General features: G+C 42.7%; 1 protein-coding gene across 3 annotated transcripts in view; it reads left to right on the top strand.

The window, feature by feature from the left end:
* Nucleotides 1-15,250, top strand: part of Pappa (pappalysin 1) — a 250,351-nt gene that overhangs the window by 125,391 nt on the left and 109,710 nt on the right. For all 3 annotated transcript variants that reach the window (XM_004662682.2, XM_045150186.1, XR_006637197.1), the window contains exon 9: nucleotides 487-578. In XM_004662682.2, the coding sequence (XP_004662739.2) occupies nucleotides 487-578 (92 nt within the window). The remainder of the gene's footprint in view (nucleotides 1-486; nucleotides 579-15,250) is intronic.

The following is a 15,250-nucleotide window of genomic DNA, read 5'->3' as shown; positions in this document are numbered from 1 at the left end:
TATTACTTCAAGGGCAGGTGAAGGGATAGCATTTGTATCGTAAGACCTTCAAAATTTTTCCTTTAAATTCTCTCTTATCTCTCTCTCAATATATATATGTATGTATGTATGTATGTATATGTATGTATGTATATGTATATGTGTGTGCATGTGTGTTGTCTAGACATAATAGGAAATAGATTCATTCATTTGTTCATTTATACATCTCTACTCCCAACTGATTTGTTAATTTTAAGTGACTTGAAATTTCAAAGTATAGCTCTAAAGTAGATTCCTGCTTTGTTATAAGAACCAAAGGGTGAATATAATATTTTATAAATCTACACTAATTTATGAATCTCATTTTGGTGAAGTATTAGAGTGAGATAGAGAAGGGACTCCCATAATATCTCACAGGAGGTTCCTGTTATAGGAATTGACTCTTCCATCTTGAGCCTTATTTCTGAAAGTGACCTGGTAAATACCTCTTCTCTCTCCATTGTTCAGAAGCCAAGGAGAGGAGTGCGATGACATGAATAAAATCAGTGGGGATGGCTGTTCCCTGTTCTGCCAACAAGAAGTTTCCTTCAACTGCCTTGGTGAGTCTTTGCCATGTCTCTGGCCCTAGCTGGTTGTTTGTTTATTACAATGACAGTTATGACTAAATGATGATTCATTCCTTTATTTTACATGACCATTGAGTTTCTCACTGGTGCCAGGCACCAAGTGTTGTAGGCATCAAGAAATACAGCAATGAAACACCAGCTAAAGCAAAAGGGCAAGCATCCTTGACCTCAAAAACTATGTTTATGAATGGTGACCATAGCGAATGACTTTTTTTCCCCATGTTTTACCTTACAGGCACTATTGTTTTGCTTCCACTGTCTAGTATTGCTATATGTGTTTTTTTTTTTTTTTTTTTTAATTTATAGAGGTGGCAAAAATTAAAAGCTAGGGGCATTATGAAGTCATGTCCGGAATCATACTGGTAAGATGTCACTGAAGACAGAAGCATGACTTGAACCTTTTTGGTCTGATTCTCAAGTTTGCACTCTGTCCATTCTGCTGTACAACCTCCAACCAGGAATTGGAAGCGCCAGGTTCTTGCTGCTGACTCGACTTAACACCCTCGATTCTCTGATCTGCTAGAGAAGAAATAGCAGGCAGGCCTGTGTTTAGAAAGCAAATGTCCTTTTCCCACCTTTACTACCAAGTCAGATGGGAAATGTGTTTTTCTCTGCCTTCTCAAGGACTCTGGCCAATCTTGTTGTTTCAGCCCCACTTGGGAGGCCCTGGCCAGCCCCTGGGGCTGGTAAACAGACAGGGGACGGGGGCAGGGATGGAATTTTGAGCTAGCCCAGATGAGATCATACTTCCTTTAAGATGCAAATCGATACCTGAAGATCAAAGGTCCCCTGGCTAATCCCCAGGGCTGGAGGTGAAAACTAATCACAATTCATTTGCAAGTACAAAAGACAGAGGTGCTCTATCTGAAAAGCGAAGGGGCAGCCATGGAGCAGATGAAAACCTCGCTGGGAAGGTTTCTCACAGAATGGCAATTTTCTAGGAGAAGAGGGAAGGACATGTCATCGCATCTTTGCATCTGCAGTGCATTACTGGGCTGTGTTTAGACATTCTTTCTCCTAGTAGACTGAGCTCTGTGAGAGTAATGAAACGCATCACTTATCTTGTATTCCATGCCAACACACATTTATTGAGCACCTACTGTCTTCTCCATACCAAGAAGGGGCTGTGCAACATGATTAGAATTGTTCTGCAAACATTTGTGGTTGGCAAATGGAAAGACTGAGGGAGGAAAGGCATGGCAGTTGCTAAGCAGTGCCCTGCTTGGGTTTTGTTCAAACTGCCGAAGACTTTTTCCTTCTGGGTTGATTTGAGTGTGGCCCATAGTAAAAGTAGATAAACTTGAATTAAAATAAAGAAAGAAATTCAGGCTCTTATCCGCGTGCTGAAAACTTGTATAAGGCTTGATAGGTCTCTTCCCAAATTATGCCAAAAAAAAAAAAAATCTGTTTTTCTCATGTAAATATCACATATAACTTAAGGGCTTCTGAGGAGAAGGTAGGATGTGGTGAAAGTAATCCATGGTACCTGTCACACTTACTTTTTTATTGCTGGCAGGATAATATCCTACCAGAAGCAGCTTATGGAAGGAAATGTGTTTAATTAAGCCTACAGTTTTGAGGAACTTATGGCAGGCAGAAATGGGAAGCCAGCATCACATTGAACCTAAGTCAAGATGCAGAGAGAGAGAAAAAACAGTAAGCAAGCAGGGTAGGATCTGATACTTCAAGTCCTGCAGCAAGGCACCACCTCCTAAGGGTTCCAGAACCTTCTTGCTCTGCACTACCCGCTGGGGATCAAGTGGTGTTCAAACACAGAAGCCCATGGGGGCATTTTACATTCACAGAACCTTTACAAAGGTTCTCGAGTTCTGACTTCAGTATACTATGTTACTGCAGAACTACCCAACAATACACAGAAAGAGGTAGATACTTATCATCCATGGAGGGATCAACAGATTTGGTTCACAGACCAGAACCAATCTAATGCCTATAATTGTTAATAATGACACAGGAGCATCATCAGCCATACACATCTGGCCCGTGACTACTTTCATGCTACATCAGAGTTGAGTGGTTGCAGCAAAAATCCTGTGACCCAGAGAACCCAAAATATTTGCTATCTGGCCCTGTATCTTCTAAGTTGTGAAGCCTCATCCACAGGTTGGGAGGTATTTGATACTCTTGGTTGTTAGAGCCTAATGCAGAGACAGGTTGAAAATTAAAGATGCTACTTACCATTTCTTAGAAAAAGAATTGAATTTCAAGTATACAGTAATAGTGCTTGAAGAGAGACTTTCAGAAACCTTTACAGAGTATTGAATGGTGAATATTGCCCCAGTTAACCTCGCTTCTTTGAGCCTCATTTCTTCTTCTTTGGCCAAAATGAGAGTTTGGAACAAGTTATTTTCAAACTGTACTAGGTAAAGCTGACCAAGGAAGTAACGAAGACAAAGGAATAACCAGAATTCTGGGCTCAGTACTACAGAAGTGCATCTTACAGATTTATTGTCTTCTACCAGGTTCTAAGCATTCTGATCCTGGTGGTGGTACTTAGTGAGCATCTGTTACATACAAGTACATTAATAGACTCTGATTCTCAAGACATCCCCTACCACCTTTACAAAGCAGAAAGTCAAGGCATGGGGTAGGTAGCTAAGAATATGAAAGTGTAGCCTTATAGAGTTTTTGCTTGCACAGCGTGGCACAGATGGATTTAAACCCAAAATCTGATGCTGTGCTCATTGTTATGCCCCTCGCAAAAATGGTCATTCTCAATCTGGAGAAATTTAGGGTGAATGAGAACCATGTCATATCATTATGAGTCAACTTGTATGACAATTTATGGAATGGAACCCGAAAGCTACCAAATGATATGGTTGTTAGATTTCTTTTATTGTTCCTTTTTTTTTTGTTGTTGTTGTTTGTTTGTTTTTTGTTTTTGTTTTTTTTTTCTTTTGTAGGTAGGGTTTTACTCCAGCCCTGGATAACCTGTAATTCACTGTGTAGTCTCAATCTGGCCTTGAACTCACAGTGCTCCTCCTACCTCTGCCTCCCAAGTGTTGGGATTAAAGGAGTGTGCCACCTGGATGGTGTGACAAAGGCTCTCTCTTACTCCAGGACATTAAATGTGGGTTTGGTTGGAAGAAGTACCTTAGTTGTGCCTTTAACAGAACCACCTTTAGAGTAGCAGGATGGAAACTCACAGAGACACAAGACATCTCAGGCAGGATGGAGCCCACCTCACGCTCCCAGCTCCTAGGGAATACATTCCAAAACTTTACAGCCTGAGTCTAGAAACTTTTCTTCCTCTAAAAGGAAGGGCTAGAAAATATTTCCTCAGAAGACCTAGTTTTACTAAGTGAGAAAAGTGAGACTCGAGTGTGGGAAGCTTTGCCACAGTGGGCGTTGTTATCATCAGTGACTGTGTCAGGAACCAAGGTCAAGAAAGAGACCAAGAGAACAGGTTTGAGTGAGACTGATTGGAGTTCACACCATGGCTTGGATGAATGCTGTTAACTAAGCCTCAGATATTTTCATCCAGACAGTGTAGAAGTCCCAAAGCCCATATGTGAAAGACATCTATCAATATGTTAATTGCCTTTTTAGATTTAGTAATCTGTTCTTCTAACGTGGCAGAGCACAACCCTCAGTAGAAGAGTTGGATAGCAAAGATTCTTTCTGCTTTCACCCTGGAACTAAAGTTTGGGATCACAACCTACATTTTCCCTCTGCCCCAAAAGACTCATTAACCTAACATTTTTGATTTAGCAGTCAATGTGGAACCCATTATGATGAGGCTAGAGGGAGTGACAGTTTCAAAACAAAATGGACATCATCTAACTTCAAAGGTGACATATGAACAACTGTGTGTTTCTTCCCAAGACTAGCCCTAGGATCAGACCTCAGGCCAGCTTCTCCCTTTCTTCTCTTACTATTGGTGTTCTTTTCTGACTCTTCCTCCTTTGACCTCCATTTTCCTATCACCTTCTTTTCCTCTTCCTTTTTCTTTTTCTCCTCCTTCATTCCCCTCTGCACCCCCCTTATCATCATCACTGACCAGTGAAAGGGCTGCTTTCTGTAGGACAGTAACACTAGTGAGAGGGTGGATGACAGATTTATAGCAATATTTCCCTTTACTTTTCAGAAGCCCACACATCCGGAAGTTTTCCCAAGGTGCCAATGTGTTATTACACAACACTCTGGGGACTTCCCTTTCCCAGTTTCCCACCCCCACTGCCCCCTAGTCCCCCCAGCACATAATAAGTTGCTTAGTAAAACAAACATCGCCCACAAGACCTCTTGAGTAATGCAGGCTACAATGTGGAAATTATCTTGTCTTCTTTCCCTTTTAAAGTTATAACACATACCAGGCCTGGGGTTTCCGTTAAAAACTGTGGTATCAGTGAAATGATAACTCCCCCAGCAGGCGCTGGCTGAAGGCATTGTTCAGCATCAGAGGGTGTTCTACTCTGAGGCACTTAGTCATAAACTACAGACAGGCTACTGATAAAAGCTGAAGGAGGGAAGGTAATGGTCAAATTAGTCAGAAAAAATATGAAGTATCCCCAAAAGGGGTTATACTTAGTCATATATCTTAAGTCAGCTCTATAAACATGCTACCTTTAGAGAGGACATCCAAGCCATGATAAGAAATGGTGGGTTTTGGTTTTCTACCCTACATGCTTCCTGGGAGTACAAGATAATTCAGTAGAGTTCCCGTTTAGATGTAGAACCCATACAGTTTAACAGTTGGGAGCTTCTGTCTCTCCCTCTGTAAAATAAAGAAGATGGAAATGAGTGCTGTATGCCTTTTATCTACATCAGATATGGAGATTCTCATGTCAATCAAGCATTCATTTAAAAGCTTGTGGGTGGTGATGTTCACATCTTACTTGGTGCTGATATATAGTTAGGAAAACAAAGCTAGAGGGACCCCCACGTTGTATCTCCAAGACATGCAGGAACTCCCACCATGTCTCTTATTTTCTCTCCCATCTCCCCTTCCCCACTACAGCCCTCAGCATCACTTTGTCTCCAATCTCTGACACTGCACCTTCACTCTAATCTTACACTCAGGGCCGGTTAGTCAGTTAGCTCTCCCTGCACCTCAATTGCTCTCCCCTTGGTGTGAGGCAGATAAGGGGTGGGGGAGATCAATCTGCCTCCTCACCAGTTGCAGGGAGGAGCAGGGGGTCACCTAGCCTCTGGCCCCTTTGTCAGGCTTCCCTAGCCTCGCTGAGCTAAGGCGAGAAAGGAAAACAAGAAGATGAATCGCCATGTCTTCTCGGTAGAGGTTCCAAGGAGACTTTAGAACAACAATGACTCGAAAGGAAAACAGTATTGGCTGGAGAAGAGGCAAGGGAGGGGGAGAAGTAGGCTCTGTTGGGAGCTGAATTTATTATTATTTTTTGTGTAATCACAAGAGATGATCCACCTCTCATCTTAAAAAAAATTAAACTTCAGAAATAGCATAAAATGTCTTCTGACAACATAGATTCATTCAGATCTCCCTGTAAGGAAAACATAGTAAACTTCCTCAAAACACTTTCCTGAAATACAGCTTTCATTGGCTTGACAATGAAAAAAGACAGGCTTTTAGAAAAGATAAAAGAGAGAAACTCGAGTGGTGAAGGTGATGAAGTTGGTGATGGTAGAAATCAACCAGCCAGGATGGGGTGAGGGGAGCTGGCTTATCACTGGAACAGCAAGGCAGGACACCATATTTATGAACATAAGCTCTGTGTGAAAAGACTGGCCCAGACAATTTAAATTTGTACTTGAGTTTTCTCACCAATAAAATGATTTCTACTTTTTTTGTTTGTTTGTTTGTTTTTGAGGTAGAGTCTCACTCTAGCCCAGGCTGACCTGGAATTCACTATGGATTCTCAGCATGGCCTTAAACTCACGGCAATCCTCCTACCTCTGCTTCCCCAGTGCTGGGATTAAAGGCATGTGCCACCACGCCTGGCTTGATTTCTACTTTTTACAGTTGTGTGTATCAAATAAGTTTACTGATCTGGGGAGGTAGTTCACAGGCAGAGTTTATTTAGCATGGATTCATAGCAGTACAAACAATTCAAGAAGAATGTATTTATGTACAGCATATAAAACAATGACACATGAAAAGGGTGATATGCATATTCATTACTGTTGCTGTTATTGTTATTAGTATGATTTATTTCAAAGTTTTACCAATCTTCCCAACTATCCTATAAGATAAATTACATGTCATTATCCAGGTTGCTATAGGACAAAACTATGTCTTGAAGAGAGATTTAGTAAAATGGTCAATGCCCCATAGCTAGAAATAGCCAGGGTGGGATTTGCCATACTTAGACAAAGTCTCTGCACTTCACCAGTGAAGTGATTTGCATTTGTTGGGCACCTGACTATGCCAGCCTTTGTGCTGAGAATTTCCTGGAAAATAATGACATCAACATCCTCTCACAGTCAAAATAATTAAGTCCATTTTTCTCCCAGAAAATTAAAGTACCAAGAGCTTAAGTGAACTATCCCGTGTCATCTCACCAGGTGGGCTGCAGGAGGCTTCAGACCATGTTTGCTCACAACAACAAATGTGTTCAGTACCCAGCCAAACATCAAATGCAGGAACATGTTTCCCCTCTCCCAATATTTCTGCTTGGTACAATTGAGCAAAGTCAAGTCATGTGTCTTTATGTCTTCTGCATGAGTCATAGCAATATTTCTAGATTTAATCCCTTATCAACATACTGCTGCATAAAGCCCATGCAAGCCCTCACTGGAATACCTGGTGTTTCTGGCTCTTTTTTTTCTTCTGACAGGAGACACACTGCTTTGTTACAGCATTGAAAGAATGTAGCTCTTCATTCCATTGCCATGGCTGTGTTGGAGGCTCAACTTTCTACTTGGACCATCAAGGTTCCCCCATCCAATCCACTCCTGTGTCTATTTTTTTGGAAATGAATACAGTTATAATACCTATAGTTATATTTCTTCTTTCTTTAGCGCGCCATAATGCATGCTGGCTAGTGGACTTATGTCAGTGTGGATTTTTCTTCTTCTTCCTCTTTCCCCCTCTGCATCTCTGTTATGAGTCACAAAAAGGCAAGGGATCCATGTGTGGCAGAACAGATGCTAATCCGAGGGGGATTTGGGGATCCTGCCACTAAATCACTGAAGTACCTTTAGCAAAGTGGACAAACCTCCTTGTTCTTAGTCCTTCTACCCCTCCTCCCCCCAACACACACACATCAGGCACATCAAGTATCAAGGGTGAGTTGGATAGGCCCTTGGGCCTTTGGACTGTAACTTCTCCAATGAAAATCACAGATTTTTATTATTTTTAAATGGTGCATTTTGGAAGAAAAGAGTGCTCCAGGAAGAGAAAGGAATTCCTTTTGCCCAGTGGGTCAGAGGGGGTCACTGAGGGGACAAAAGAGCAGGAAAAGGAGGCGATGGCGCGGAAGGCTGACGTGTGGGCTGGACCAAAGATCTGAGTCCTTCAACAGGGAGGTCTGAGGGGTGCATTCAAACGTCCTCCAGTCAGCACCGTTTAGGATCAATCTGCCAGCCTACCTCAGACTAAGGCTCACTGCCTCTTTTGCAAAACAGGGAGGCCTGTCCCACAGAGAGGCAGAGCTGAAATGAAAAGAAACAGGAGGCCTCTGACGCCAGTAGGGAGGAATTCTAGCCCTCAGCCTGGGTCAGCTTCCTGACTCTCAGGAAGGGGGTCAAGCTCAGGGAACCCACTTGGTGCTTGCTTGAAGGAGAGGAATCAAGACCAAACTTTGATGTGTGCCTTTGAAGGGCAGCCAGAATCCAAGGCAGGTGAATCTGGATTGCCAGGAACAAGGACTTCTTTATAGCATGGAAAGTGCCCAGAATTCCATGTGCACATACATAAGCCTTCACTTGCATCTGCACACTGACAACTTAGGTAGTCTTGGAGAAAGAAAAAGCCACTGGACTGGGTATCCAGGTTTTTTCCCAGTCCCTGGCTTTCTGCTTTTGCTTGGAGTCCATATTGGTTTGGAAGAAATGTTTAATATTCATGAGCTGTGATCTCCACTTGAAGGGAGTGCCCCGGGGGAAATTGAAATATTAAGCAAGTGAGGGATATAGTCCTAATTGTATCCTCCTTTTCTTCTGGACAGAGAAGTAATGTACTTAAAATAAAATGATGGATGGACAGTCAGGGTTGTGTGACAGAAAAAGGCAGCTGCCTCATTTCAACATGTGCAGTCAGACCAGGGCTGAAGGTGGGGCAAACTGGCTGAGGGGCTTGTCATTCATTCATTCATTCAGTTTACATTTGTTGCACCTGCTGTGTGCCATGCTCTGAGCTAGTTCTGATGGAATCATCAATGTGCAAGGAAGGTCAGGTAGGTCAGAAAAACGCCACTGGTAATGATTTCAATATACTGGAAATACTTGGGAAAATATAAATCAAGGCTCTCCTTTACACAGAAGATTGGAACAGCCTTCTTGAAGATTTGGCAATGAGCTCAGACTAAGAATTGAATGCCACATATACACATTGGGACAGTGTAGAGGAAGGCAACAGCAAGGGTAGTGAGGTGCTCAGACTGGAAGAACTTTTGAAGAAGGAAGAGAAGGTCTGCATGGTGGACTGAAGGCAGCAAGGGAAATCTGAGGTTGTAGTGTCACAGGACCCTTCAGGCCTGTGAAGGTGATCATTGCTTATGGCATGAGGGAAGGATAAAGTGACTTGGATGCATGCCTTCTGCACCTCATGCCTTTACCTGCCCATAATAGGCACATGCATGTCTGTACAGATTGGGGTAAGCAGATGATTATCTGTGGCCAAAGTCAACCTGTTATCTATTTTGTCAGAGAAAGTTTTACTGAAATACACATATGCACATCTGCTAACATTCTGCCACTACAAAGGAGGGATTAGGGGCTTCAAGTAAGACCTTGTATATAATGGCCCAGAAAGTCAAACAATTACTGTCTGGCCTTGTACCGAAAAAGTTGTTTACTATTGCCTACCTGCATGGGAGGATGGAAGTATATGTTGACCAGTTAGATAGATGCAGGCAGGAGGTGGGGAATGATGGAGGAGAGAGAAAGACAAATCTTTAGATAGAGAGAAGAATGTCCCCTGATCTCCCTCTCTTGTTTCTATCAGTGTGGTTGTTTTATTGACTTCATTCATATCTCTTTACACTTTGAGTGAAGAAGCTGTACCACATCCATCCTTTTCTGTGTCCCTAGGATCCAGCTGCAGCCAGCCTCTCTCTGATTACAGACACATGTGATACACCGAGGCTCGCTACTAGCGCCGAGATAGTTTCTTTTCTTAAAAACTCAGGCAGAATCCAAGCCCTACCCCCAACTGTGAAAGGTTGAGTACTGCTGTTCCAGGAAAGCCCACTGAAGTATCTCTTTTTAGGCCCATTGTGCCCTGGCAGCCAAGCATTATTGTCACTACTTTCCTAATGACACATCAGAGCCCCTGAATTGTGAGCAACTTTGGAGAGAATGACCTCCTTTCAGTAAATATTTATGGAGCTGAGAAATCACCCCAACAGAAACAAACCTTCCCAAGTGCCGCATCCTGAGCCAGTCTAGCTGCCACAAATGCCACTAACCCTCCTCTCATGATCCTCACAAGGCCACAGGGAGGCAACGTGGTTTGTTGAAAGCAGGTGATTATCAAGTCATACTATTGAGATTATTTGAACTCACATCTGCCCAGCTCCAAGACTGGAGTCCCTACATACCTCCCTATAAAATATCAGGCCATCAGAACAAGTAGGGCTGGTCAGGAACATGGACATTTTTATCCCCTTTCCATCTCATCATCCCAGACAAAAGTCTAAAGTATGTTAAATTAATTTGACAAGTTTCTTTACTAAGTCCATTTTTTTAATTAATCACACAAATCGTATAAGGTAGTTTTAACATTATATAGGTCTTTGAAATAAAAAAAAAAAGTCAAGGCACAGCAAGGTTAACTAATTTATCTAAAGCTGTCCATCCCTCAGTAAGTTATTCTAGCCCCGAAAGTTTGGCTCCTAAGCCGTCAGGCTTAATTGCTAATTTATGCTACATCTTCATGATTAGTTTTATCTAATAAAATGTGCAGTCTTGAATGGCTAAAGGGCCTAATGGTAAACAGATAATGAGAAGGGGAAACAATGCGAGAAGCAAATGAAATCTTCAGATGACAAAATGATCTCAGGTCGCTTTAAGAAACAATGTCTGGAGTATTTGTTCACAGATCATTCAATACATAACAGAGATGGAAATTGAAAGCCCACTTTCTTTCAGCTGTCGCAAATGGAGGACCAAAGAAAATTAGCATAAACAATGTGAAATTGTAATAATTATTAAGAGGCTGAGTCCCCTCTAATTTGCTGGACAGAAAGATATAATGCCCTGCTCCAATGTCTGCAGCTCTGAATTTAAGCGCCATCTATGGTTATCTTGTCCGTTCCCCAGGCAAGAAATACAAGGGTCTCACAAGGACAGATAGCGGTCGATAACTGTGACCATCTCATAGAGGTGGTTCTCTGTATTAAGCACCTGTTGTATGCAGTGACTTCTGTGCTATGCAGGAAGCAGTACCAGCTGCTTACAGGAGGGTTTCTGAAGACAATGGTTAATGAAGATTCATTAGGGTTGATGTCGAAGGCCTTTGGTTATCACAGAACACTTGTGTGAGTTGGTGAGTTCCTAGACACATATGAGCTCAAGGTGGCATTCTAGACTGAGAAGGTCCAAGCTGAGACAGAATCTGTCAGTGGGCACAGTGAGTAAACTTGTCCTAAAGTAAGCTACTACAGGAATGTCACAAGAGGGCTGGGTGGGAGTGCCGGTCCTGCAGCAAGCATAATTTCTGGGCAGAAGCATGACCACTGGGAGCAGTATTTTAAGACGGTCAGCCTCCCTGTGTGAGATGTTCCTTAAGGGCCAACTAAGTACTCTTGGCAAACTGACCTGGAGAGAAATCAGAGTGATTTTATCTTTCAACACTAGTCAGAAACTCAGCCCAAATTATCCATAAGTTTAAATTAAACTATCAACCACCATTGGCAAAGCTGTGAAGACCCTGGCTGGAACCCGTCTCTCTGCTCAGCAGTCCAAAACCACGCACGTAGCTTGAGTTCAGCCTCATTACTGAAGGAAGCTCTGCACACCAGTGGTTTAATTCCCTCAACTTTTCCATTTGTTTTCATGTCTTTTGCCAAGAGAACTCATCAACACACAGGGCACCTGACTGCCCTCACCCTGAAGCACAGGAGCCTCTTCTTGCTCTAATCTCCTAACCCCAAATATTGTGCTTCCTGAAGGAGGTTCTACTAAAATACACCATTGGAAAATGTAAGGAAGTGTTTTACCACCTGTACTTTCCTGACTGTTGCCCTCTTCCAGTTTCCTTTATCATCTCTGGTCATCCTGACACAGACCACTTTGATTCACATTAAATCTTATGCCTGTGTCTTGTATCCTCTCTCCCTCCCACTTTTATTTTTCTCTTAACCTCAGAGTTTTGCATGTATGAGAGGCAAGCTCTCTACTATCGACCTTATTGCACCCTCAACCCTGGGATTTTCTCTTTTCTTGTATGTCTAATTGCTTTCTTGATTTAAATGTTATTCCTATTCAACACTTCTATTTACCAGCTTTCTCTCTAGACCTTCTCCATCTCCATGGGTGACACCATCAACTCACCACATATTCGCAAGAATTGTTGCTAATAACCATAATTTTCTCTCTTTCTCTTTTATTACCCCCAACAATCACCATATCAATTTTATTTCGAAAATGTATTGGAGCTGGGAAGACCACTAAGTGGTCTAAGACACCTGCTTGTGAAGCTACTGGCCGAGGTTTAATTCCCAAGCCATCCATGCAAGCCTGACACAAAAATTGGCTCAAGTTTCTGGTGTCTGCTTTGCAGCAGCAAGCGAGCTGGTGGGTGGGTGGAGGACAGATAGCGGAAGAGAGAAGAGAGGAAAGAAAATGTTTCTTTGTCTTCCCAGTCATTCTCTCCTCTTGTTCTGTATTGTTATTAGTCTACCTGAGTTCCTTGCGGCACCTGTCTAGAAAGTTATGATAGAGCATTAATAGGCTCCTATTTCCACATCTTTATTTTCCAAATCTGTCAAATAAGACTGAAAGAGCACCTCTTCTAAAACACAAATACCCTTATCCTTCTCATTTGGCTTCAGATTGTCTTTGGGATGCATCTTAATTGCTTGCTAGGTATGTCCTTCAAGACAAGTAAGATCTGTGTGGTTTAATCCAGTCTTGCAATTTGTACTCCAGTATCTTCTTGGGCCTCATAACCACATATCCTCCTGTATCTGTGAAGGCCCTTCCCACCACCAATAGCTCCTCTGAGGGACAGAGCCCATGTGCTACCTTTTAACGGGAGGCCTTCTCAAGACAGTAGTCTGAGATTGGGCACTAGCCTAATGTTGGTCCTTCTTCTGTAGTCCCACAGCATCTAGCCCCTGAGAACAAAATACCATGCAGTCATAATTATGTATCCTCTGCCCACTAGAAACTGCATCCTAGGAAGTTGAAACCTGCTTAACTTTTTCTGATTCCCTAGGACTTCATTCAGCACCTGCCACCTAATTTGTGGGTCAGTAAACAGAGTAAAAGAAGAATGTATTTTCTATGAGAGAGTTTTATTTTTCAGGCAAAAAGTTAGAATAGCTTGGTAGGACTTTGGAGTCAGAGACCACTGTTTGACTGAAGACTACTCTCCTTCTGGCTATCATCGCAGGCAAGCCGCTTAGCTCTGATGATGCAGAGTAGTGGTGACCCTGGATTTGCTATATTGCCTGTGCTCAAATCCTACCTCTGTCACAGAAATGGTGAGAGAGACTTTAGCTTCCTTCTCCATGCAATGGCCACAACACTCTGCGGGACACTAGGGAGCTGCAAAGTGCTTTCTTAAGTAATTTGTTAATGATGCTACACTGACCCTTACTTTACCTCCACATAAAGAAAGCTCAGCCATGCATCCCTTTCTCCACCTCTGTGCGGATAGGGGTACAAATGCTTGAGGAGTTTTGTGGGGTGTGGGTGGAATCAGTCATTTGGGTGGATATTTAGTCACCAGGGACTCTGAGATAACCCCAAATTGAGCTGCTTTGAAGATCCAGCATAGTCCCTAACTAGTTTCCTTTTGGGGAGAAAGCCTAATTAACTAGTAGCTAGAAAGACTGCAGGCATGCTACCCCCCAGGCAGAGAATTGAAAAGGAAGTGGATAACTGTGTAAATAACACCGCTTTAAGGGGCATTTAAGCCAATGTTCTTTGTTAAGGAAATTGATGGCTTTGTAAGTGCTGTGTCTGAAGGGAGTACTTGAGATGAAGGTCCCCATCTAGCCGCTTAATTTCCCCAGTGGACTGTGGCCCCGCAGGCTGGGCCCTGCATGTTCAATCACTTGCCAAGAAAAACTCGGATTCCACTTTAAAAAGTTAAAAATGTTTAACTAAAATGTAAGCTATTGAGTCTGTCCATGCTGTTTACCTGAAGCACAAAGTAGTAGAGACAGGGTTTTCTTTAGTGAAATGTGGGCTCCTGATCTTTTACATTGTTTTTTAAAAAATGTATTTATTTATTTATTAGAAATGAGAGAGAGAGAAAGAGAGAGAGAGAGAGAGAGAGAGAGAGAGAGAGAGAGGAGGGAATGGGCCTACCGCCACTGCAAATGAACTCCAGATGCATACACCACCAAGTGCATATGGCTTACGTGGCACCTGCAGAATAGAACGTGGGTCCTTGGGCTTCACAGGCATGTGCCTTAAACACTAAGCAATCTCCCCAGCCCTACAATTTTTTAAAAGCTAGATATCGGGGTAGGCGCTTTCTACAAAGTTTATCATTTCATTTTCCCAACAGCTGGGAAGATAGGCATTACTTCAAGTTAGTTCATAAGGAAACAAAGACTTAGGGCTGAAGATGTGACCAGAGCTACATAAAATCTCTCAGCCCTAGCCCTAAAGGGAGAACAAAATCACAGGACACTCCAGAGGAAACAAGTAAACTCACCTCAACAGACTCTGTAATAGAAGATGTTGAAATCCAAGTGCCTTTGATTGACGATTTTGCAGCTGATGAAACCTTAGGTGACAATTTAACACCTTTAAACCTCAATTCTAGCGATAGCCCTGACTACATAGAGCTCACCTAGGTATTAGTAAACACGTAGTAAATGCACTGAATGCAACTTTAATTGGAGAAGTAAACAAAGTTGCAGGAAGACAGAGAAAAGGTAAGTAGCCTTTCCAGGGAAGTAATGCCAGATAATGTTTCCATATGATGTGCATGCTTGCACAGTGAATTAAGGATGAATGGGGATAGCCACAAGAAAAGCAGCTAGGATTGCACATATGGCCAACATAACACAAAATCCTATCCCAAGTCTAAAGATTAACCTAGCCATCATGCAAGAGAAAGGAAACATTCCCGGGGCGAACCTACTTGCTGCCTGGCCCCTGTACTTTGGAGCACTGCAGTGTATTACACCAAATTGGAGATGGGGCACACAGTGGTTTCAGTCTCTCATATATTTGGATGTATCTGAACCATATGACAGGAGGCTGGTCTTCGATGCAGGCTAAACCAGTCAGGCCCCAGGGTGAGAGAGATCCATGTTGACGCTCTGGTTGAACTCTACCACACCGCGGTCACCTGAGTCACAGCCAGCTTTGCC

This window comes from Jaculus jaculus, chromosome 1, assembly GCF_020740685.1.
Source record: "Jaculus jaculus isolate mJacJac1 chromosome 1, mJacJac1.mat.Y.cur, whole genome shotgun sequence".
NCBI classification, from domain to species: domain Eukaryota; kingdom Metazoa; phylum Chordata; class Mammalia; order Rodentia; family Dipodidae; genus Jaculus; species Jaculus jaculus.
This window is presented reverse-complemented; position numbering and strand designations above follow the sequence as displayed.